The following is a 25,615-nucleotide window of genomic DNA, read 5'->3' as shown; positions in this document are numbered from 1 at the left end:
ATTATAAATAATGTTGCTATGAACATAGGGGTGTACCAACCTTTAGAATTAGTGTTTTCATTTTCTTTATATAGATACCCAATAGCGGAATTGCTGTAGTTCTATTTTTAATTTTTTGGGTAACCTCTAAACTGTTTTCCATGGTGGATGCACCAATTTACATTCCTACTAACAGTGTAAGAAGGTACCCTTTCTTTACATACTCACTAACACTCGTTATTTCTTGATAATAGCCATTCTGGCAAGGATGAAGCGATATCTCATTGTGGTTTTTTGCATGTCCCTGATGATTAGTGAGGTTAAGCAGATTTTCACGTACCTGTTGGATTTGTATGCCTTCTCTGGAAAAATGTCTGTTCGGATCCTTTGGGGTTTTTTTGTTACTGAGTTGTAGAAGTACTTTGTGTGTTTTGGATATTAACCCCTTATTAGATATATGATTTTCAAATATCTTCTCCTATTCAGTATGTTGCATTTCTGTTTGTTGGTGATCTCCTTCACTGTGCAGCAGCTTTTTAGTTTGATGTAGTGACATTTGTTTTATTTTTGTTTTATTTTCCTTGCCTCCAATGTCAAGGAGTTTATTGTGTATGTTTTCTTCTAGGAGTTTTATGGTTACAGGTATTACAATCATGTCTTTAATCAATTTTGAGTTAATATTTGTATGTGGTGTAACACAGTGGTCCAGTGTCATTCTTTTGCATATAGCTATCTAGTTTTCCTAGCACCATTTATTGAAGAGACTATCCTTTCTTCATTGTCTATTCTTGCCTATTTTGTCATGGATTAGTTGACCATATACTTGTGGGTTTATTTCTGAGCTCTCTAATCTGTTCCATTGATCTACATGTCTGTTTTATATGCCACTACCATAGTGTTTTGATTATTATAGCTTTATAGCATAGTTTGAAATCAGGGAGCATGGTACTTCTGCCTTTGTTCTTCTTTCTCAAGATTGGTCTGGGTATTGGAGGCCTTCTATGGTTCTGTCCAAATTGTAGAATTTATTTCAGTTTTGTGAAAAATTTCATTGGAATTTTGATAGGAATGGCATTGAATCTAGAAATTGCTTTGGTTAGTATGGATATTTTAACAATATTAATTCTTCCAATCTATGAACATGGAATATTTTTCCATTTATTTGTAACTTCTTCAATTTCTTTCATCAGTGTCTTATAGTTTTTAGTGTACCTGTATTTCACCTCCTTAGTAAAACTTATTCCTAGGCATTTTATTCTTTTTCATGCAATTGTAAATGGAACTGTTTTCTTGATTTCCCTTTCTGATAGTTTGCTATTAGTGTAGAAACTCACAGATTTTTGTATATTAACTTTGCATCCTGCAACTTTATTGAATTCATTTATCAGTTGTAACAACTTTTTGGTGGAATCTTCAGGGATTTCTTTATATAGAAATCATGTCATCTGAATATAAGACATTTTACCTCTTCTTTTCCAATTTGTATGCCTTTTATTTCTTTTTCTTGCCTAATACTGTGGCCACAACTTCCGATACTATGTTGAATAAAACTGGGGATATTGGGTATCCTCGATTGTTCCTGATCTTGGAAGAAAAGCTTTCAGCTTTCCACTGTTGGATATAATATTAGTTGTGGGTTTGTCATATAGGGCTTTTATTATGTTAAAGTACATTTCCTCTGTACCCACTTTGTTGAAACTTTTTATCATAAGTGGATGTTGAATTTTGTCAAATGCTTTTTCTACCTTTATTGAGATGATAATATGATTTTTATCTTTCATTTTGCTAATGTGGTCTATCATTTTGATTGATTGGCAGATGTTGAACCATCTTTGTATCACAGGAGTAAATCCCACTTGAACATGGTGTATCAAACTTTGAATATAATGCTGAATTTGGTTTGCTAATATTTTTGAGGATTTTTTGTTTCCGTGTTCATCACAGATATTTGCCTGTGTGGAGACCTTGTCTGGTTTTGGTACCAGGATAGTGCTGGCCTTGTAAAAAATAAGTTGGGAAGCCTTCCCTCTTACCGGTTTTTTGGAAGAGTTGAGAAGGATAAGTATAAAATCTACTTTGAATGTTCAACAGAATTCACCTGTGAATCCATCTTTTGGTTTTTGGGAGATTTTTTATACTGATTCAGTCTTCTTACCAGGGAATAGATCTTTTCAGATTTTCTATTTCTACATAATTCAGTCTTGGAAGATTGTAAATTTCTAGGAATTTATCCATTTCTTTTGCTCAGTTTGTTGGTGTATGATTGTTCATAGTAGTCTCTTATGATCTTTTGTATTTATGTGGTATCAGTTGTAGCTTCTCTTTGATTTCTGATTTTTTAATTTGAACCCCCGGTTTTTTTCCCCTGTGAGTCCAGCTAAAGGCTTGTCAGTTTGTTTCTCTTAGTTTCATTGATCTTTTCCACTGTTTCATTTATTTCTGCTCTAATATTCATTATTTTCTTCCTTCTGCTAACTTTGGGCTTCTTTTTCTAGTTCCTGTAGGGGTAATGTTAAATTGTTTATTTGATATTTCTCTTGTTTCTTTGAGATAGGCCTGTATTGCGATGAACTTCCCACTTAGAGCCACTTTTGCTGCATACCATAGATTTTTGTATGTTGTATTTCTGTTTTCATGTGTCCCTAGATATTTGTTTATTTATTTACCCTTTGATTTCTTCTATGACTCAATAGTTGTTCAGTAGCATTTTTGTTTATCAGGTATTTGTAGTTTTTCCAGTTTTTTTCTTGTAATTGATTCCTAGTTTCATACCATTATATTTATAAAAGATGCCTGATATAATTTCAATCTTCTTAAACTTGTTGAGACTTTTTTTTTTTTTTTTTTTTTTGGTGACCTAGCATGTGATTTATCCTGGAGAATATTCCATGTGCCTTTTAAAAGAATGTGTATTCTACTACTTTTGGATGGAATGTTCTACATGTATCTATTAAGTCTATTTGGCCTAATTTATAATTAAAGGCTGATGTTTCCTTATTGATTTTCTGTCTGGGTTATGTATATGGGGTGTTAAAGTTCCCTACTGTTATCTATTGCTATCAATTTCTTCCTTTGGGTCTACTAATTTTTGCTTTATATATTTTGTCGTCCTATGTTGGGTGCGTATATATTAGTAAATGTTATATCTTCTTGCTGAATTGACCCCTTTATCATTATGTAGTGCCCCTCTTTGCCTAATATGAGTCTTTGTTTTAAAGCTTATTTTTTTTTCTGATAAATACAGCTACACCAGGTTTCTTTTTGTTTCCATCTGCATAGAATATCTGTTTCCATCCCTTCACTTTCAGTCTGTGTGGGTCCTTCTGAAGGGAGTCTTTTATAGGCAGTATACATATGTGTCTTTCTTTTTTTATTCATTCAGCCACAGTCTTTTGCTTGAAGAATTCAGTCCATTTGCACTTTAAGTAATTATTGATAGGTATGTGTTGTTGACATTCTGTTAAAAGTTTTCTGGCTATTTTTATAGTTTCTGTCTGTTCCTTTTCTTCTCTTTCTCTCTTCCCCTATGGTTTGATGATGATGATGTTGATGATGATGATGATGATGATGATGATGATGTGTGTGTGTGTGTGTGTGTTATGTTTAGATTCCTTTCTCATTTTCTTCTTGTGTGCTTACTTTAAAATTTTGCTCATGGTTACCATGAAGTTCACATATCTCAACCTGTGTGTATAATAGTCTATTTTTATTTGACAGCAACTTAAATTTGGATACATTCTAAAAACCTTGTATTTTCACTCCTCACATCATGTTTCATGTTTTGATATCACTTTTTTTTTAAATGTTATGTATCCCTTAACTAATTATTGTAGTTATAGGTAATAGTATTCCTTTTGTCTTTCAACCTTTTTAGTAACTTAATCCACTACCTTCACCATGTATTTACCTTTTCCAGTTGAGAATTTTCTTTTTATGTTTTCTTGTTTTTAATTAGTGCCAGGTATTTTTGCTTAAAGAAGTCACTAATATTTCTTACTGTAAGTTAGTGTAGTAGTGATAAACTCCTTTAGCCTTTGCTTGTCTGGAAAACTCTTTATCTCTGCTTTAAAACTGAATGATAATCTCATCAGCTACAGGATCCTTGATTGGAAGGTGTTTTTTTTTTTTCCTTTCATTACTTTGAGTATGTCATGCCACTTTCTTCTGCGTTATAAAGTTTCTGCTGAGAAATCTGCTGAAAGCCTTATGGTATTTCCCTTGCATGTAACAATTTGTTTTTCTCCTGCTGCTTTTAAGATTCTCTCTTTACTTTTTAACTTTTGACAGTTTAACTATTATGTGTCTTGGTGTGATTCTCTTTGGGTTCATCTTATATGGAAGCCTTCAGGATTCCTGAACCTCAATAACTGTTTTCTTTGGTAGACTAGGAAATGTTTTAGACATTATTTCTTCAAATAATTTCTGCTTCTCTCTCTCTTTTCTTTTCTTGGAGCCCTGTAATGCAAATGTAATGCTTGATACTGTCCTAGAGGTCCCTTAAGTTATCTTTATTATTTTTAATTCTTTTTTCTTTTTGCTGCTGTGTCTGGGTGAGTTTTATTGATTTATCTTCCAGTTCATTGATCCATTCTTCTGTTTCATCCAGTCTGATATTGAACCCCTCTAGTGTACTTTTTAGTTCAATTATTGTGTTCTTTAGCTCTATTGCTTGTGTTTGGTACTTTCTTATGTTTTATTTCTCTTTTTTAAATTTTTCACTGAATTCATCCATTCTTTTTTTTTTTTTTGAGTTCAGTGAGCATCTTTATGACCACTACTTTGAATTTTTTATCATATAGGTTATTTATCTCCATATCATCAAAGTTTTTTTCCTAAAGTTTTATCTTGTTCTTTCATTTGGAACATTTTTCTCTGTTTCCTCATTTTGCTTGATTCTCTGTATTTGTTTCTATGTATTACGCAAACCAGCTATCTCTCTGTCTTGAAAGAGCGGTATTGTGTAGGTGATGACCCTTCTGATTTAACCTTGCCCTAGCTGTGTTTGTCTCTGGAATCCTTGTGATTGTTTAAACTGCCTGATTTATTATTGATATGTCCCCATTGTTGAGGTTGTACCAAGACCTATAAGTGATGCAGGGGTCTCATTTAGCATTCGACTTCAGGCTGATTAGAAGCCAGACACTCAGGCAACAGCTTTTAATGTATGCAGATATATATGGACTATCAAGCTGCAATTGTAATTGCTGCTGGCCTCCAGACCAGGAGATATGCAGGTGTCCCCTGGATGATAGTTGCAAAAATTTGGGCTCCAGACAAGTGCATAAGCTCCTTTCTGGGAAATCTTGTCAAGCTGTAGCAGTGTCAAGGGGGAACACAAGGACGATGTCTCCCTGCTTACATTCCCTGGGAGCACCTCATTAGTCTCCTAATGTGTAGGAAACTGAAGCCTGTCCCTCAGGCTGAAGCTTCAGGCTAAGTGAATAGGCTCTGTCCACAGAAAGACTAGGGTTGTGTTTCAGTCTGCTGTATTTGCTGTGCCCTGGGAGTGGCAGCCTGCAAAAGCTCTTTCTGGTGTTTGGAGCCCCATGAAGCTCTGGAATGCCAGCCCTTTTGGCCACCAGGGCCAAGTGATCAAGGGGTATCTCCTATGTGGATTACATGTGCCCACTGTCTTCAGCAAGGCAGCTGGAGTGTGTAGGAAACAGAGGACACTTAATGGCTTCAGATAAGCAGTGGGAAAATGGCTTGACTGCCTGCATCCACTGGCTTTAGCAAGTCAGTGGGATAGTGCCTTGCTAGAGCATGCACACCAGCTTTAGGCTGTGAGAGGGAGAATGTTGCTACCACTCCTGCTCACCAGCCCCAGCCATGGGGCAGGAGAGTGTCTCAACTGCCTACACTCACAGATTTTAGCTAGGAAGCAGGAAAATGCTTACAATGCTTATGCTTCTCCAACACAGCCAGGCAGCTGGAGACCATTGCAATCTCTTGTGCTCTGTGGTCTCAGCAGGTACCAAGACTTCTCCCTACTCCCCACTCATCCCAGCAAGGTAATGGGATGGTGCTTCCCCCGAGTTTGTCTGTCTGGGCTAGCAGATTATGGGGAAAGTACAATAGCATCTGCCAGTTCCTCTGTCTCCTGGGAACATCTCTACAGTACCACACCCCTCCCACCGATGCCCCCGGATCAGCAAGTGAATCTCCCTCACATAGTACTTTTCAAATTGCTATTTTTCCTCTGGGTCTGAGAGCTGGTGAGACTATACTAAAGCTATCCCAGAAGAGAATCTCAGTTTTTTTACAGCACTTTGGGACCCCCCCACTCCATGTCAGCACCATTGGTTCTCCAAGCCAGACATTCTGAGAACTCATCATTCTGGTGCAGATCCCAGGGGCCAGGATGCCTAATGTAGGGCACCAACCCCTTGCTCCTGCAGGAGGGACACCTGTCTGATAAGGTGTCTCAATTGTGTGTTGGTGCACGTGGGTGGTTTTGTGTGAGACAATGTCTCTGCCTCTCCTACCCATGTCAGTGTAGTCCTTTTATCTTTTGTTATGAAAAACAGTTCATTCTGTTTTCAGATTTTTTTCCCCAGAGGGATATCATCAATATGTAGCAGTAGATTTTTTTGTTAAGATTTTATTTTAATTTTTAAAGGTTTTATTTTTAAGTAATCTCTACCCCTAAAGTGGGGCTTGAACTCACAACACCATGATCACAAGTTGTATGCTCTACCAACAAGCCAGCCAGGTGCCTCTGTAGTTGTAGGTTTGGTGTGTCCATGGGAGGACATGAGTTCAGGATCTTCCTATGCTACCATCTCGCACCTTCCCCCCCTACTGAGTTTTTAACGTTAATTATTCTGTTTTTCGTTTGTGGATTTCCAGTTCGTTGTCATTACAATATATCTGGCTTTTAAAATCTTTTATGTTGTTTCCGTCTCATGTTTGCAATTCCAATGTTTATTTCTCTAAACATTTTAGACCATTATTTCATATTCTATAACTGATAATTTAATTATTGGTTTTGGTTGTTAAAGTATACTGTTTGTTATTTATGTTTGCTGTTGGTTCATTATACCTTGATTCCTCATGTCCTTTGTAATTGTGTGTTGTGGAATCCTATCAGCAGGACTTTCTCTGTAGAAATCTTATGGGGCCAGGATTGAAGTTTTATCTCTGTAGAGAGAATTTATTCTCTCATTTTGCTTTATCAGGCAGCCAGGGGTTCTACTAACTTAGGACAAATTCTTTTTTTTTAAGTTTATTTATTTATTTTGAGAGAGAGAGAATGTGAGTGTGTGAGTGCAAGCAGAGAGAGAGGGAGAGAGAGAATCCCAAGCAGGCTCCATGCTGTCAACACAGAGCCCAAATAGGGGCTCGAACTCATGAACTATGAGATCATGAGCTGAGCCAAAATAGAGTTGTTGCTTAACTGACTGAGCCACCCAGGCACCCCAGGACAAATTCTTGTTCTTATCTTGACCTGGATTTTAATGAACCAAGTAGGTATAATGAACTGAATTGTGTACTTCTCCCAAATTCATAGGATGAATCCTAACCCCCAATATGATTATATTTGTAGTTAGGGCCTTTAAAGAAGTATTAGGTTTAAGTGAGGTAGTAATGGTGAGGCCCTAATCCAATAGAACTAATGTCCTTATAAGAAAAGGAAGAGACACCAGGGATGCATATGCACAAAGGAAGACCACGTGAAGACAAAGGGAAAAAACAGTGATTTGCAAGCCAAGGAGAGAGGCCTCAGAAAAAACCACACCTAAAGATATCTTAGTCTTGGATTTCTAGCTTCCAGACTGTGAGAAAATAAATTTCTGCTGGTTAAGCAATCTAGTCTGGGGAATTTTGTTATTGCAACTCTAGCAGGTTAGTACAGTAGGAAATGAAACTTTTCGTCTCTAACTCATGGGTGGGCAGACCTCTCTTTACAAACTTTTAGGGGCGTCCAGGCAGAGACAGACAAGTTCCCTTCCTACTCTAACTCCTGGGAGGTAGATTTGTTTTACAGTCTACCCATTCACTAAGGGCAGGGCTGTGAATAGGGTGAATTAAGTGCCTTACTGATTTCACCCCAGTCCTGGCCCTGACTAAGAGTATAGCTTTTCAAATACCTAAACTGTATAACAGGATCTTGGCTGAAACTACTCATTTGGCACAGGCCAAGGCCATATCTCCTGACTTCACTCATCCACTAAAACTCAAGCATTATAGTTACCCAGACTAACAAAGTTCTCCAGGGCAACAATAGTGCTAGAGATGAATTACCACTTTAATGTTAAGTTCAGTTTTGGGGTTTTGCTGCCTGGACTTTTCCCCTACTTTTTCAGGTTTAACTGTATTGAAATACAAAAATACATTTTAAATACAAAATACATGTTACATTGTACAATATGTACAATTAGACATATGTACAATACATTGTACATTTAAATACAAAAATACATTTTTAAAATGTTTGCAATTAAACTTTTTGTAAGGGGTGTTTTTAAGCATATCTTCCATGCCATATGCCTGGAAACCAAAGTGCTTTTTGTCTTATAAGAGTAAGAAAACCAATCCCAGAAGCCTCTCTGCAGAAATTCCCCCATGTCTCATTGGCCAGGAATTTGCGTAAATCAATAACTGCAGGAAGAATGGGATTTCCAAGATTGACTTAGACTAGTCAGAATTATTCTCAGGGACCCATGGGGGAGGAATGGACAGTGAAAAAAAATTGGGGGCATAGGGAAGAAATAACTGATGTGGAGACAAAATAACATGCCTACAACATGGATAATTTAGGGGAGATTGGGTAGATTAGTCTGACTAGTTCAGAGTGACCTACAGTGTAACAAGACATAAGACTAGAAAGGTATTTCAGGGGTCAAAGTATGGGAGTACCATAAATGCCTAGCTAATGAGTCCATATTTTTTCCTACATGTAGAGTTGTGACATTGAGGCTTTTTGAACCAGAAAATGACTATTGAAATGGTGTGTTGAGTACTGTTATTTTGACAACAGCATTAAGAATTAATTAGAGAAGGAGGAGACTAGAGGCAGTAGGTACAATTTAGGAGGCTTTTGCAGTAACTTAGGCATACAGTGACAATGACCTAAACCAGGTAAAATTGCAATAAGAATTCAAAGGAAAAGAAATATGTTATGAGAGGAGAATGAACAGAATTCAGTGACTGAATTGGATATAGGATAAATTAGGGGGAAAAAGGCAAAGCTTTAGTTTACTTAAATAAATGTATCTGGTAGTGTGATAAAGACTTAGAGTTCAGGTTATTCGGTTTCAGTTCCAGCTCTGCCATTTCCTAAGTAGTAACTTTGGACAAATTACTTACAAATCTTGATCATCAGCTCTGTTATTTGTAAAAATGGAGATAATTATATATTTACTATCTTAAATTTTGCTGAGAATGAAATAGAGTTTCTTAATGTACATTGAAAATTATATAAGACTATAAATCTTTACTAGGGCATCTCTACCATATACAGGGATTTAGATTGGGTACTTCAAGAGAAACTAGTAGGTAGGACTCTATTTTTAAGGTTACAGTTCCGTGAGGGAAGAAGGGACACACACTTGTTCATGTCCTAAGAAAGTATGAATAACAAAGGGCTATGTGGATAAATCAGAGATGGCAAATACAGAGTCAGAATACGTTTCCTATCTACTTTACATCTTTACATCTTGGTAAGACAATATGGCTAGTGAATGAAGTCACTTCCAGGCTGAGATGGTCCTTTCAGTGAACTGAGAGGCGATATGTTAGATAATAGCACACCAAGTGATTAAGGAAAACATAATTCCTGGATCGCTACTTGAAGGAGGGCTGATGAGGAGAGCTGACTGACCAGAAACATCCTCAGTGGGTTTTATGTAAGAAATAAACTTTCACTGTGTAAAATCCACTTAGATCTCGGTACTGTCTATTATTGCAATTAGCCTCCTTTGACTAGAACAAGGAGTTTAAGAGAGTGTTGCAGTTAACCATTGATGTAATACAAATTACCTCAATACTTAGTGTCTGAAACCAAGAGCCATTTAAATTGGTCATGACTCTGTGGGCAGCAATTTGGGCAGGTCCAGATGAGCAGTCCTTCTCTCCTCTCTAGAAATCACTCATGAGGCCCTCTTCATGTGACAGATTGTCTGGGGCTGGATTGTCTAAGATGGCCTTACTCACATGTCTGCCAATTGATGCTGGATGTCAGCAAGGGTGCTCCGATTTTTCTTCTCAAGACCTCTGCAAAAGCCTAGCATGGGCTTGTTTGTATCATGATCTCATGCTTCCAACTAAAAGAGGGGGAGCTTCAGTGCACAAGTGCTTTTCAAGCAGCTGCTTGTGTCACATTTGCTGAAGTCACATTGGCCAGTAGTATAACCAAGTTCCAATTCAAGTGGGAAAGATTAACCCACCCCTTAATGCAAAAATCACAACATGAGGGAATATGAATATGTGGATGAGGAGAATTATTGAGGTCAATTTTACAAACAAGGCGTCACAAAGATTGAGAGATCACATTGTGTATATATATATGCAAAACTTTTGAAGGGAGAAATGGGACTATTGGATCTTGAATGACACAAAAATATTTTATCAGGCTTAAAACAACAATTTGCTCTCTCTCAGTTTGGAAGACTAGAAGTTCAAAATCCAGGAGGACTGAACTCCCTCTGGGGGCTCTAAGGGAAAATACAGTCCTTGCCTCTTCCGTCCTCTCATGGCTGCCCCACTGTTCCTGAGTTTATGGCTGCATCGCGTCAATCACTGCATCACCACAATCTCTGCCTCCACCTTGACGTAGTCTTTTCTTCTGAATGTCTGTTATAAAGACATTTATCATTCGATTTAGACTCTTCTCGAACCCCAAACCCCTGATAATCCAGGATGATCTCCTCATCTTAAAATCCTTGGCTTAATTACATTTGAAAAATACCTTTTTTGTCTCTCAAAAAAGGTAACATTTAGAGATTCCAGGAATTAGAACATGGACATATATTTTGGAGAGCCACCATTGGCCCACTACTGGTCTAAATATCAATTAAAAGGCAGGGACTGTGAAATTGAATTTTAAAAAAGACCCAAGTATGTGATGCCTATAAGAAACACACTTTAAATTAAAAAAAAAAGTAAGTTAAAAGTAAAAGGATAAGAAAAGATGCACCATACCAACACTTATCAAAAGAAAGCTGGAATGGTTATATTAGTATCAGACAAAACAGATTTCAGAACAAAGAAAAATAGCATAAATGAAGAAGGGCATAATATAATGATAATGGGCTCAATTCATCAAGAGGAAATAATCCTGTACATTTATGCATCTAATAACAGAGCTTCAAGACACATAAAGGGAAAGCTGACAAAATTGCAGGAATAGACAAATCCAAACTTAATGTCAGATATTTAAATGCTCTTAAGAATTGATAAATAAGTAGAAAATTATCAAGGACATAGAAGACTTGACTAATAGCTTGGCCTAATTGATATTTATCGACCATTTCACCTAACAGCAGAATACACATGCTCTTCAAGTATATGGTAAAAGGAGGGTTGGGAGGAAGGGATTACGAAAGGGCATAAGAAAAATATGAGATGATAAATATGTTCATGATCTTGATTGTTGTGATGATTTAATGGGCATATCTTATCAAACTGTGCCCATTAAATATGTGTAGTTTATTGTATACCAGTTATACCTCAATATCTCTGTAATGCTGTTGTTTTTAAAAAGAGGCAACCAGACTAACACATACATAACTGATAATGGTTATTTCCATATTTTGGCTTTGGTAAATAAACATGCAATGAAAATTGGAGCGCAGACATATCTTCGCGATAGTGATTTCATTTCCTTTGGATATATACCAAGAAGTGGGATTGGTGGATCATATGTTCCATTTTTAATTGAACTTGAGGAACCTCAGTACTGTTTTCTATAATGGCTGTGTCAATTTACATTGCCACTAATAGTGTACAAGTGTTCCCTTTCCTCCACACCCTCGCCAACACTTGTTATTTTTTTGTTTTGTTTTTTGGGGTAATATTCATCCTGAAAGGTGTGAGGTAATATCTCATTGTGATTTCTGTGATGATTAGCGATGTTGAGCACCTTTTCATATACCTGTTGGCCATTTTTATGTCTTATTTGTAAAAATGTCTGTTTAGGTCCTTTGCCATTTCATAATGGGGTCTTTGGGTTTTTTACTATTGAGTCATATGAGTTTCTTACATATTTTGGATACTAATGCCTTATCAATATATAGTTTGCAAATATTTTCTCCCATTCGGTAGATTGCCTTTTCATTTTGTTGTTTCCTTTTCTGTACAGAAGATTTTTAGTGTGGTGTAGATTTTTCTTTTAAGTAATTGAAAACTGTTTAGTTATGCAAACATCTAGCAAGTTTTTATCATTTATGAGTAAAAAGTAATTAATTGCTCAAGGAAGCTAAATCTCATGCCATAAAGGATGGATAGTAAAATAGCAACGGAACTACTGGGCACCTAGGAGCTAACATACAGAAAGACTGAAAACACAGAAGTAGTTTCCTGGTTCAATGGTAGCAATAGTGAACTCGTGAGCCTGACACCATGTCAGATGTTCTATATACACTATCTCGTTTAGTGTTTACGGTAATTCAGCTCTGAGATAATTTTCACATTCTACAGAGGAGGAAACCCAGGCTTGGAGAAGTCAAATAATCTCAATGTCACCGGACTAGGAAGCAGACAGATAAAGATTCAACTCAAGGACTTCAAAGACAACACTATTTCCACATGCTACCATTCAAGGATTATTCATCCGCAGAATTATGGGTCAGAATTAGACATAAGAGTAGGTTTTATTCTGTTGTTCTTAGCAGAATAAAATGGCAGGCAGAATATATATGTTACTACTATCATGGAATTTAGACTGGCGGATGAATTACCCAATTGTGTTCCAAACGTACCACCCATTTCAAAAAAAATCACAGTATGGCCAGAGCACTGTCACTGTGCTCAGTCAGCCATGATGCTTTGATTTTTGTTTTATTACTGGTCCCATGATGTGGTACAAACAGGTTTAGCTCACAACAATGCCATCTGGAATGTGCCATCAAAAAATATCATCAGATAGAGCAACTGGTGTTGATGCCATCCTTACAGAATTATACAAATATGACAATTCACACAGCAATATTACAGTTTAACTGCATGTGAAAGATTCACATTCCACACGATTTCAAAGATGCATCAATTTTACACCTGTAGAGAGACTAAAGGGGTCGTGCGTGCTGTGTTGATCACTGAGGCATATCACTCACACCACCACTGGGAAGATATTAACATGTATCATACTCAGTAGACTAGTCATACACGTCAATGTCATGGATATTTGACCTGAAACTCAGTGTGCCTTTCATTCCAGTCATGGAACAGTGGACATGCTTTGCTCCCTCAGGCAGCAACAAGAGTGCAGAGAACAATGCTCTGATTTGTATGTTGTATTTATGGCCTTAACCAAGATCTTTTTACAACTGTGTTGGTATGTGGGAAATCCTATACAACAGTGGCTGCCCATATCATTTTAAAAGCAGGATACTAACCCATTTTTTGTGTGTGATAAGGTAAAAAATGGAACTAAATTCTTGCTGGATTTTTAAAGTAATATTCTTGGTGGGGATTGCGTTGTTAATATTGAATATACCTAAGAGTAGGTTTCATTTTTAATACTTGCATAACAAAAGGGCTAGAAGTAATTAGTCTTGATATTTTATGTGACAGTGATTGTGTGCATGTAGTTTATAATTGGAATGATTGTTCAGGGTTAACAAGGCTGGACTTCACTGTCAACATAAACTTAACTTCATTTGAAATGCAGCCCATACACTGCACTTACCATTAATTCAATGACCGTTTGGGGGGAACTTAATAAGTAGATTGCCAAATAAAATCATAGTTACCTTGTGATCTTGGTATACTGTGTCTCTCAGAACAATATCCTGAGAACAACTGATATGTTGATAAAACCCAATACTGATTCTTAACCGTGAATATGAGTGGGAAGGCATTTGTATCATTTCTTTGCTGTGTGACTCAGATGTGGGGTTTTGCTCCCATTGTTCATTCATCCACACATTTCAACAAGCATTTCTTTTTTAGCCTTTCCTATGTACTTGTGCTACTAGATAATTACAAAGATAAGACAGCTTTTACCCTTAAAGGTCTCACAATCTGCCAATTAAAAAGCCCTCATAAACATAAAACTACACAACAAGAAAGTACAGTGTAGGGTTTGGATACACTGGGAGCATTGAGGTGGTGTGCCCAGCCCAGCCTGCAGAGGAGCTGGGGTAACAGAAGAGTGAATGGTCAGGGAAAGTTTGCTGGAGGGGACAACATATGGGCTGAGGCTTTAAGGACAGGTGTAACTTCACCACTCCAAAAAGATAAGGGTCATTTTTTTTTTATCAGAATAAATAGCACACACAACATATGAACAATAAGTCTCCAGCATTCAGTAGAAGGCCCTGATACAGACTATGCCCTCATTATTTATTATTTACATCAATGAACCATTCTGCTCTAGCTGTAGTCATGGGGAAAGGAATGATAATGACCTGAACTAGAACAATGATTGAGGCAAAGGAGGACCGGTTTGAGACGCAGATAAGCAAACCTGAAACTGGTAGGTTGTGGGGTGATTGGATGGGAAGATGTGGAAAGAGTTAAGGATCACTCCAAGATGTCTGAATTAGATGAATTGTTGGATGGCTGTGCCTTTAAAATAGACAACAGGGGTGCCTGGGTGGCTCAGTCAGTTAAGCATCCAACTTTTGATTTTGGCTCACACCATGATCTCATGGTTCCTGAGATCTAGCCCCATGTTGGGCTCTGCATTGATAGCGCTGGGCCTGCTTGGGATTCTCTCTCTCTGCCCTTCCCCCACTCATGTGCTCGCTCTCTCTCTCTCTCTCTCTCTCTGTCCCTCTCAAAGTAAATAAACATTTGGGAAAAAAAAGACAATAAACAGGGATGATTTCAAAGGGAATGATGATTAAGTTCATCTCGAATATGATGAGTTTGGGGTATTTTCTAAGTGCTGGTGTCCAGCAGGTGGATGGATAGATAAGTGTGTCGCTCTCATAAGCATTGATTCTGAAGCAGAGATTGGACTGTTAGCAAATATGTAATAGATTAAAAACATAAGCATGGATAAACTCAGGGAAGTGGTTTTTTTTTTAATGTTTATTTATTTATTTTGAGAGAGAGTGTGTGAAATGAGTGGGGGAGGGCCAGGGAGAGGGAGAGAGAGAGAATCCCAAGCAGGCTCCATGCTCTCAACACGGAGCCCGGCATGGGGCTCAGTCTCATGAATCGTGAGATCACGATGACCTGAGCCAAAACCAAGAGTCAGATGCTCCACCAACTGAGCCACCCAGGTGCCCCCCTCAGGGAAGTATTTCGTAGTGAGAAGGGCTGAAGACTACTGAAGAAGGGGAGATGATGGACTGCTGTGAAAGCAGCATGCAGTTTTAGTCAGGTAAGTACTGTCTACATACACTGGATTTAACCATCAAGTTATCCTTGACACTAAGTTGGCAATTGGGGTAGACTACTATTCATTAAAGAATGACAGAGAGGATGAAAGAAGAGGTAAATGGCTAGATTACTTCATATTGTGTAGCCCTTCTACAGCTCATCGAAGAAAACAAAAACAAAATAGGAACATAAGAGCCAAGTGCAGTAGTGCTCTGGGCATGCAGCATTGGTGGGGGAGCATCCCCGGTGGAGTCAGCAGAGATTCGCTGGGCTTGCAAACAAAAGTGTTTATAATTCCCCAAAGGATTTTCTAAGACCAGCTCTGTGAAACAAAGTGTGCTATTGGATGTCCCATTAAATGAAACAAAGATTCCCTATAGGCAACCTTAGGGGCATGTAACATTTGCTCTCAATCATAAGAATTGATAGTGAAAATGCACTATACATGGAACATGACATGTCATAACACACCATTCAGCTGTTTGAAAAACATCAAATACATAAATCAGTGTCCAAAAAGAACTGTGCAAAACAGGCAGTATATGGACAAGAAATCTGTGGGTAGCTCTGTGACTCCAGCACTAATTTGTCCACTAATAGGGCAATACATATAGGGCAATTTATTAATAGGGCAATTTATTAAATACTAATAGGGCAGTTTATTAAAAGATAGCATCTAAAATCATTTAGAGATAGCATTTCAGGGGCTTAGATAATTTGATAATGTATGCATGTGTCCTGTTTGTCAGTAAAGTGACCCTATCTTCTTTAATAAATACAATTTAATAAGATTTCAGTTAGTATCTTTACCATCTAGTTTTTAAAAGTATTTATTTGCAACCAATAATGTAAATATTTCCAAATCTGCAAATGTATAGATGTTAATTTTAAAATTTCATATGGAAATTTTGCCCAGTAGTTAGGAATATGTATTTGAGAATGAAGAACCACTGACTCATTTATCCATCCAAAAATTCATTATTTATTATTCACTAAGTGTCATAGTACTGTAAGATGGGCTGTGGAGAAACAAAGATGAACATGACACATTACTGTCTTGTTTATGATCTGTTGGGAAAACAATGCAAAAAAGAATCATACAGAAAGTTAAAATGAGGTAGATAATTGTGGGAGATCAAAAGAAGGACATCTAGAGGAGAACCAGAGGAACCGTGACAGAATGTTTTAAATGACAATTAAATACGAAATCCTAAAAGAACTGGGTGGGTTGGTAGAATTTATTTTGCCTTTGCAAGACACACTATAGTGGACACTTGTTAACTGTGCCCCCAGCATCAATACAGGCCCTTCGCAGCCAGGGGTTTAGATGGGGTTGCACATAGGCGGTTGCAGAGATAGGGCCTGGTTGGCTGATGGATAACATGTACTTGTAAAGATTGGTCCAGGAATGGACACACGGTGAAGAGAGATACTGTTAGGACTTTGGGGGGCAAAAAGGCTTCTTCTTGTCTAGAAGCTTCATAACAAGATTCTCATTTTAAATGGACAAGGGTGAGAAAGGATGAAGCCCTGGGAGCTGTTTGCAGCCATCTTTCACCAATGAGAAAAGAACCTGACTCAAAAGGGAATTAACAGTGAAGAGGCATAGCTGAAGATGGAAAGACTGAGCCCTGATAATATTGTTGAGCCCTGAATCAGGTCATGCTTTATAGTTAAATGAGCAAATTCCATTTATTGTAACCAGATTAAGTTATGTGATCTGTATCTTGAAACCTAGAGACGCCTACCATATCTATTTAAAAATTAATATAGATGAAACCTAGGGGAATGCATTTCTTTGAACTCCTCTCCTCCTCCTCTCCAAAATAACAATCATGTTCATTATCAACATAAGCATCTCAAATGATGGGAAGACGTATAAAATATATCCAATCTCATGTTACATACAGATATGTGACACAAAATAACTCTTCCTAAAGCATATCTGGATGTAAATGCTTTGCAAATAAAGTGAGGACTTACTTTACCATTCTAAGGTAGGACGCTGTGCCCCCACGTTCATACAGTTTTGTCCACTGTGAGTGTGGAAAATTGAAAAAGAAATGAAGACACGCTAGAATAAGGTAAGGGTTAAGCCCCGAGGAGGCTTTTTAAAACAAGAGACACAATGAATGAAATTTACTGGATGTGAAATGACACTGACTCTAAAGTATGAAAATCAAATGAAAATTGAAGGAGGCAGATAATCTATTCAATGTCTAAATGATAATTATCAAATGTTTGGAAATTATTTGTAATAATATACTTTATTAAACTCTTAATCACACAGATTTCTAGCTGTTATTATATTTAAAAAATAAATATCTGTAAGAATGCACACCCAAGTAACATGTTAGTAGTACAAAACAGCTTTCTCACCCTAAACGCCCAAAGGGCCTTAACCAAAAAGGCTGATTTTTAAACCTGGGAATGGAGAAGATGTAGAAAGGTTCTGGCTAACTCAGTGATCTACCTTAACAAGTAATTTGGAAACCATTTTTACATCTTTTTTAAAAAAACTATTGTTCTTAGATTTGGAAATAATTACGGTTTCACAAGAAGTTGCAAAGATAGATAGATTCCCTTTACCCAGGTTTCCCCAATGGTTACATCTTACATACTTATAGTACAATACCAAAACGAAGAATGTTATATGGGAACAAGGTGTATAGAGTTCTATATCTTATCACATGTGTAGACTTGTGTGACCATCATGATCAGAATACAGAACTATTTTATTAACACAAAGATTTCCCGTCCCCCCCATCCACCAGAACAAAAGCTTCATGTAAAAATACTTAACCCTGTTGTAAGAGTATGTATTTTCTATTTGAACATGGTCTAGACTATTTCATCTCTGCAAAATGTTGTTCCCACCCTTTGAATTAATGCCATGACCAATTATTAATAGGTCCTTATCCTCAATTTTAAAAAAACAACGCAATCAATCTGAACTTCTAGACTTATTTCCTTATTCCAGAATTTGGTTAGGGAAAAAGCACACAAACACACCTGACTTGTGGTGGATGGAGTCCCTTCTCAAGTTTCGTCCCACCTTTGCACTGCTTTTTTCTTTAGGTCCCTCTTTAGCCTTCCTGGTTTTAAACTAATAACTAATTGATGATTCCAACACAAAGGAAACAGAGTTGCCAAAAATACTAATTCGCTATGAAATTTTTAATGGGCCAATAGGGTCGGTTCAATCAGCACCTACTAAGTAAATTCCAGACATGGTAAATGCACATACAAAAAAAAAAAAAAAAAAGAGTAGTGATGGCCTATGGTGGCTTGGTCAAACTTCTGTGCAACTCAACGATCTACTCTTGCCCTCGGGGATAGATTCCTGCCCTCAATTCTTGAAAACTGAAGAACACTTACAAAATGGCTACTCTTCAACCCTCCTTTGCAGAAACGCAGGCTGAGAGGGTGGGGGTGGGGGGTGGGGGTGGAGGGAGAGGGGTAGGAGTGGTGTTAATTTAATTCTAACACCTGAAATTGCCTCCTGGGCTTGTGCTAATGTTCTCAAAATTCAATTTTGTGGGGGTATCTCGATAACTTTTACGTTTCAGAAAGGATAGAATTTTGTCTGGATTTTGCAAGTATTTAACAACATGAAAATACTGCCTTTTCTTATTCAGTGTGCGATTGCACTTTTGGTCCTCTTTTTAGGCGAGGCCAGCTTTATTCATAGTGCCTGTTACCTGTAAATGCCCAGCCTTTTCTGAACAGACCCTAGCTGGTTATAAACAAACCTCGGGTATTTTGATCCCTTTCTTGCATCTTAACAGGTGTAGCGATTATGCCGAATGATCTCAAGTCTAATGTGACATGAGAAAAAAATGTCCGCTTAGAATTTAGGCCCCAAGATTAGAAATGGCCCATTCTTCCCCGTCCCCACATCGTGCTGGAACTTCATCGGCCGCCTAAAAAGTCCATTTTTATTTCCGCAGCAGGACCCAGCAGCGGAGGCCGAAAGCTGGGTCCTCGCGGCGCGGGTCCGAGGTCCAAGGCCCGAGGCCCGAAGCCCGAGGCCGACCTCCCAGCGCGCAGCCCGGACCCGCGTGGCCGTCCCGCCGGGCCACAGCGCGGGGCGCCCCGCCTTTCCGGGCCGACGGCGGCCATGGCGGCCAGACAGATCCCGGCGTGGGCACGCGCCGCGCTCTGGACGCAACCGCAAGCAGCTCTGCCTCCCAAACTTCTCTGGGTCGGGGGAGGGTTCCGACGGCACCTCTGCTTAACCCTCTGCTCCGCTTCTAAAGAAGACCGCGGACGCTCCGGGCGCTGCTCGCAAGGCGGACTAGAGGGAGCGGCGAGCAGTCGGGAGAGTGAAGGGTTAACGGCGGCCGAGAGGCGGATCGCAGACCTGCACGCCGCCGCGTGCGCGGTGAGGCCCCTCCTGCCCGCCCCGCCCCGCCCCACCCCACCCCACCCCACCCCGCCGCACCCAGGCCCCGCGGGAGCCCGGGATCGGTGCGCCTGCGCGGCCCGAGCAGAGGGAGAGGTTCCTGGAAGCCCGCGCAGTCCAGCCTCTGGCGTCTGACGAGTACGCGCGCTTCCTGCTCCGACCTTTTCGCTGGAAAACTGTGCAGTTTGCTATTCCGAGCAGAGTTAATGTATATCTGTGCTAAGTGTGGGTCCTTTCTGACCAACGTCCGAGCTAAACTCTGGTCGCATTTTGGAACCCACCATGCTTCTGTGCGCGCGCTCGCCCGCGCGCGCGCGTGTGTGTGTGTGTTGGGGGCGGGTTGTTAGGAATTGATGCAAGAGGTAGAGGAGCTGAGAAGTCAGAGGAAAAAATAGGTTGTGTGTTTATCTGCATCATCAGTTACACTTCGCTATCCAATGATATTAGTAATGCATAAGTGAACCAAACTTATTTTTAATTTAATTTTTGGTCTCCTTTCGTCTTTTCTCCGCACCCTAACAGCACAATTGTAAGAGAAACTATAATCAGGCGTTTACATTCTTCCTAGACAATCTTGAGCTATGTTTTTCTCTGTTTGGGGATTTGACAATCCCTTATTAGTACCAATATCACAATTTACCATTTCCGCCCACGGTTTCTAACACTTCAGACCACATAAGTGTAAAGGGAACATATTTATGTTTTTATTATCTTGAGAGAGCACATGCACTCTATCATGAAGATACAAACGCGATGTAAAAGTAACCTATTAAGTAAGTCACACACACTGTGTGTGACCAGTCCTTAATATCTGGTGTTGCTTGTACCAAAGAAGTAGAGAAGAAAACCTTGGAGATTTTCTAAAATTGACTTTTCTCCCCCTGCTGACAGTAGGCCCTGGGAATCCACTGTTTGGCTCATTCAGGTGTTGAAACTTCTGCATAAAGATTCATCAGGAAATGACAGACAGCTTTTGAGTGTTCTTGTTTATACTGTATTGAAAATAACATATGTAATTTGTTGCCATACATCACCGTATAAATATGGTAAATATAAGCAAAAGTTTCATCTTTTTTAGCGCAAACAGCAGTGGCATGTAAAGACAGGTTCAGTCAGCCTGGGAAAGGAAAAATTCTTCCCACTTAGGAAATCCACATTTGTTTCATCAGTGTCAGGAGCACAAGTGAAATGAATGTCAAGGAGACCAGAAGTAAATACAATAACAGGTTTGTTTTTCTTTTTCAACAAATCAGAGCCCTACCCCCCCCCCCCCCATGGTCCTTTTCCCACACCTCAAGGCGGATGGGTCTCTTTCTCCCTGTGCTGATCTGTATCACGGAACATCTTGTAAACTGTCAGCATTCTTGTCATATCCTTGTTGCCACCATTACCTGAGGCTTATCTACTGAGGACAAATCAAGTTTGTGGGGGCAGCCAATAAGCTCACAGTTCCTCAATCAATAGGGAAATCAGGAGAGTGGGCGCAAATGCAGGAGCAATCTGGTAGGCTTCTGGGTTGCTAGGTGATTGCCCTCAGAAGACTCCCAGAAACTATGAGAAGTGGAAAGAAGGCTGCTGACAGAGTTCCTGGTGTTTTTTGGCTTTTCTTCCAAGTCTTCAAACCCAGGTTTCATAAAGAAGTGAGGTCTTGACAATTGATCGTTCTAAAGTAGTTTACTGCTCCTGGTTTCGTGTAATCTGCCTCTGTGGTCCCAAGAGATTTGAGAGGCCCTGTAGACTGGCCTTGAGACTTGCTTGCTTGTTTCTTTGGTCCTGGTCTGGCTTTGCTGGAATGCCTTAGAGTAGACTTAGACTTGAACCCTATGTCTTTTTGCTCTATGCCTTATCTTTGAAGCACAGTTGGTTAAATTCTCAGCCAGATTAACTATTTAGTCATTAAGGAAGACACTCAGAAGAAGTAACTTCTGGCACATACAAAAGTATGTTAGAAGACATTCAGGTGTCATGCATAGTTTAATGAAAAGGTTCTATACATGAATGATGCAGTGTTACTTTGTGGTTAAATGGGTTATTATAAACAGCCCAAGAGAAGGTTCCTCTACAAAATCTCAAGGATAAATAATATCATCTCCATGGCCCAAATTCACAGGATAGGCCACATTATGTCCTTTGCCTTCATACCATGTACTTGGGAAACTTTTTAAAAACTGAGTTCGAATGTCAGTAGAGTATGCTTCCTTGACGTCTGAAGTGGTGTAGTAAAAGTTGCTTTTGATCAACCTTGTGAAAGCAGTGCATGTTAATATGTTAAAACAATACCTTTTTCACTTAAAAACAGAACTAACAACACTCCAAAAACAGAAAATAGTATAAAATGTGCAATGGAGTAACACATCATGAAGGTAAAGAAAAGTGTCCAATAATAGCAAGGTAATACTTTTCTGTAAGGACTGTTGGTTTTGATTAGCACCTCTTCTGTAAGTTTAAATCATTATCCACATATTTTAAGTACTAAAATTGTAACTGCAACTTCTGAGTGAAAGTTCATTTTCAGCCTCTTAAGCTCTTAAAGTCATCTAAATCACCTGTTATTAAACTTGTTACCTAGAAACTGAATGAAAAATACCTGAGCAGTGGCTGCATAGTTATTGGGTATAGAGGAGTTCTTGTTTTTCCATCAACTTCTCATTTTTCTCAAACTGTATATTTTCTCCTTATGTCACATAAAGTTGGATTGTATGTAATGTTGGAATGCATTCAGTCTTTAATTGCAAGTGCCACCAGAATTGCTGGGAAGAAGTTTAATATTGTTTAAAGAAAATCTTGCAGTATTTTATGAGTAGAAATTATGGTGAGGAGATATGGTGAATATTGAGATTAATGAATTGTTTCATTGCATTATTCTTCAGGCTGGCCAGCTAAACTACACGGATCCAGCCACTGGCTATCTGGTGCTTACACGGCTTGCCCACTTGCAGAGAGGCAAATGCTGCGGGTCTGCTTGCAGACACGTGAGTAGCAAATTCTCGCATTACACCAGCAGTTTTCGGTGCTTCTGTAACTTCGTAAATACCTAGTATTTGAAAAACAAATCAAGTGAAAAAAGCCTAATAGACCTGGAAGGCACTTTTCACAAGCAGCTTTAGCCAAGGACAACGAAATCCTTAGGACCGACATAGGACCTTTAAAGTTAATAGAATTTTGTAACTTTTCATTGTGAGCATCAGTTCCTTGAGATGCTGTGATTTGAGATTCATGGGAGTTCGTTATTACAAGGAAACTTTTCATGAGGTTTCAAATAAGTCATATTCACTAGGCAAGGGCAAGGGGGGCAGGAAAAGAAATCCAGAATATTACAAACTAGATCCCAGACAACATTTTTGTCTTCATTATTAGCTGAATAAATAGAAATCTGATCAGCATTGTGAAGTGGGTTTCCTTTCAATGAGGGTGGTTTCCTTTCTTCCTTCCCTCCTTCCCTTTCTTTCTTTTATTTTTCTTCATTTCCTTCTCTCCCTCTCCCATTCTTTCTTGGCTGTTTTCTACTCTATTTTCATAACCATGAAGATAGCTCTCCCAAACTTAGTGCTGTGTATCTCCTAAGACGTATATTTCAGTGAATATATCTCTGTGCTCACTGATTAAGGTGAACTAACTAATCCTTCCCTATGTTGAGCAAAAAAATAAATGGGATTGTGTGTGTCACCATAACTTTTAAAAAGCATATTAGTAATTGGGGCACCTGGGTGGCTCAGTCAGTTAAGCGTCCAGCTTCTGCTCAGGTCATGATCTCACAGTTTGTGAGTTCGAGCCCATGATCTCACAGTTTGTGAGTTCGAGCCCTGCTTGGGGCACTGTGCTGACAGCTCAGAGCCTGGAGTCTGCTTCGGATTCTGTGTCTCCCTTTCTCTCTGCCTCCTCTCCCACTGTCACTCTCTCTGTCTCTGTCTCTTTCTCTCTCTTTCAAAGAAATATTTTTTAAAAATTTTAAGGGGCGCCTGGGTGGCTCAGTCGGTTAAGTGACTGACTTCGGCTCAGGTCATGATCTCACAGTTCATAGGTTTGAGCCCCACATCAGGCTCTGTACTGAATGCTTGCTTGGAGCCTGGAGCCTGCTTCAGATTCTGTGTCTCCTTCTTTCTCTGCCCCTCCCCTGCTTGTACTCTGTCTCACTCTGTGTCTCAAAAATAAATAAATATTTAAAAAAATTAAAAAAAAATTTTAAAAAGCATATTAGTAAGGTAAATTGTTATAGCATTAAGATTATAAACAGATAACAACCTCTATTTACAGACCATTTTGACTGTATGTTTTGGGGTAAGGAGGTATTATTTCCTTTAACTGTCCAACTTTACAATGAAGGAATAAACATTAAATGCATATATTAACTATAGCCAGTAATGAAAAATTAAGCCTTCCCATTTATGTGTGTTTCTACCTGTGCCATTAGCTGTTTCTAATCAAATGCATAAGAGCCTTGCATAAATTGAGGACCTGAGAATTTTCTAAGAGTGAGTTTTTGACAGTAAAATTCTTAAAGTTGGAAGGATGCCTTTAGGAAGTGATTCTTGGACCCTAATTAGGACCATTTGCCAGAGGTTGCCATTATTCTCCTCTTAGTCAGCAGGACCCAATAGATCAAATGATCTATATAACATTATTAGCAGCCTCTTTTTTTCACTATGAGAAGTGTTACACTTTTTCAAGAAGCTTGTTAAATAATTCAATAATAGTTTGTTTTATTTCTTCTGCAGTGTCCATATGGTCAAGTCAATGTTAAGGATCCATTGAAAAGGAAGAAATTCAATTCATATTTTTATGTTTGACAACAATTTCTTCTCTGTTCTCCATCTTATTGAGCCTGTATTTAGAAAAAAAAACAAAAAACAAAACAAAACAAAAAAAACAACTCTAATCCGGAATTGCTATCTGTGCTGTGCTATTAGTCTTTGAGCACTAGTTTAATCATAAATACATATATTAAAAGAACATCAATAAAATGAAAAAGCTAGCAAATGTTTGTGTGTTTCTGAAGTGGCACATTGATAGTTATTTTCCTTTCTTTTTGCTTCATTATCAGACACATATGTTGAAGAAAGAAAATAATGACTGTTCCATTAAATAAATAGTAGCAATCGGGTCACCTTAGTAGCTCTCGATTTTTCTTATAGCCTCCGTTCTCCTACTGTTTTCTCCTCAGTGTTAGCAACCCAAGGGAGGTTGCTGGCAAATAGAAGGGTTTGAATACCGTCTTCATTTTATTTATATCTCGAGCTATAAGAAGATTGATATAATGCTATATTGTGCAGCATATGAGTGCCCAAGAAGTGCCATTCTGCATCAGGAAATGCTCTCATCTTCCATCTGTTCTCTCAATAAAAACTCTAAATCATTCTGACCTGAGGGTCAGGGCTGCTTAAGATGCCTCTGATTAGACCATTCTTTCTTCTCTCCCCCCACAGTTCCCTCCTCCATGTCTCATGGCACTTCCCAGGCAAATCTGTCTTAGGACATTGTATTAGCTTTATGCCCATTCCATTCACTGCAGTGACAGCTTGGGGTATCAGGACCCAACCTGGGTTAGGAGCTTGCAGGAACTATTGTTTCTACACTCTCTTCCCTGCTTCCCTCTGAGGACAATGGTCCCAGAAAGAAAGCCTTTTCCTTGCCAGTGGAAGCTGTTCAGTAAAATGAGGCTGCTGGGCATCGGAAGACTGGTTCTGCCCAGATCTGGCCCTCAGCCTCGTCTCCCAACAGAATCCAAAAGGCTCTCGGGCA

The 25,615-nt window shown here is 38.8% G+C and overlaps 1 protein-coding gene across 4 annotated transcripts in view; it reads left to right on the top strand.

Annotated features, from left to right (window-relative positions):
• The window catches only part of CE4H1orf53 (chromosome E4 C1orf53 homolog), a 106,641-nt gene extending 81,422 nt beyond the window's left edge, over positions 1-25,219 (top strand). For 2 of the 4 annotated variants that reach the window (XM_027074608.2, XM_053209338.1), the window contains exons 3-5: positions 19,422-19,855; positions 22,747-22,848; positions 24,571-25,219. In XM_027074608.2, the coding sequence (XP_026930409.2) occupies positions 19,422-19,855; positions 22,747-22,848; positions 24,571-24,663 (629 nt within the window). In that variant the 3' untranslated portion in view covers positions 24,664-25,219. Of the gene's footprint in view, positions 1-19,421; positions 19,856-20,954; positions 21,103-22,746; positions 22,849-24,570 lie in introns of all 4 variants that reach the window. The other 2 variants (XR_008293170.1, XM_027074609.2) reach the window with 2 other exon arrangements.
• The last annotated feature ends 396 nt before the right edge of the window (positions 25,220-25,615 follow it).

The sequence above is a fragment of the Acinonyx jubatus genome, chromosome E4 (assembly GCF_027475565.1).
Source record: "Acinonyx jubatus isolate Ajub_Pintada_27869175 chromosome E4, VMU_Ajub_asm_v1.0, whole genome shotgun sequence".
Classification (NCBI taxonomy): domain Eukaryota; kingdom Metazoa; phylum Chordata; class Mammalia; order Carnivora; family Felidae; genus Acinonyx; species Acinonyx jubatus.
This window is presented reverse-complemented; position numbering and strand designations above follow the sequence as displayed.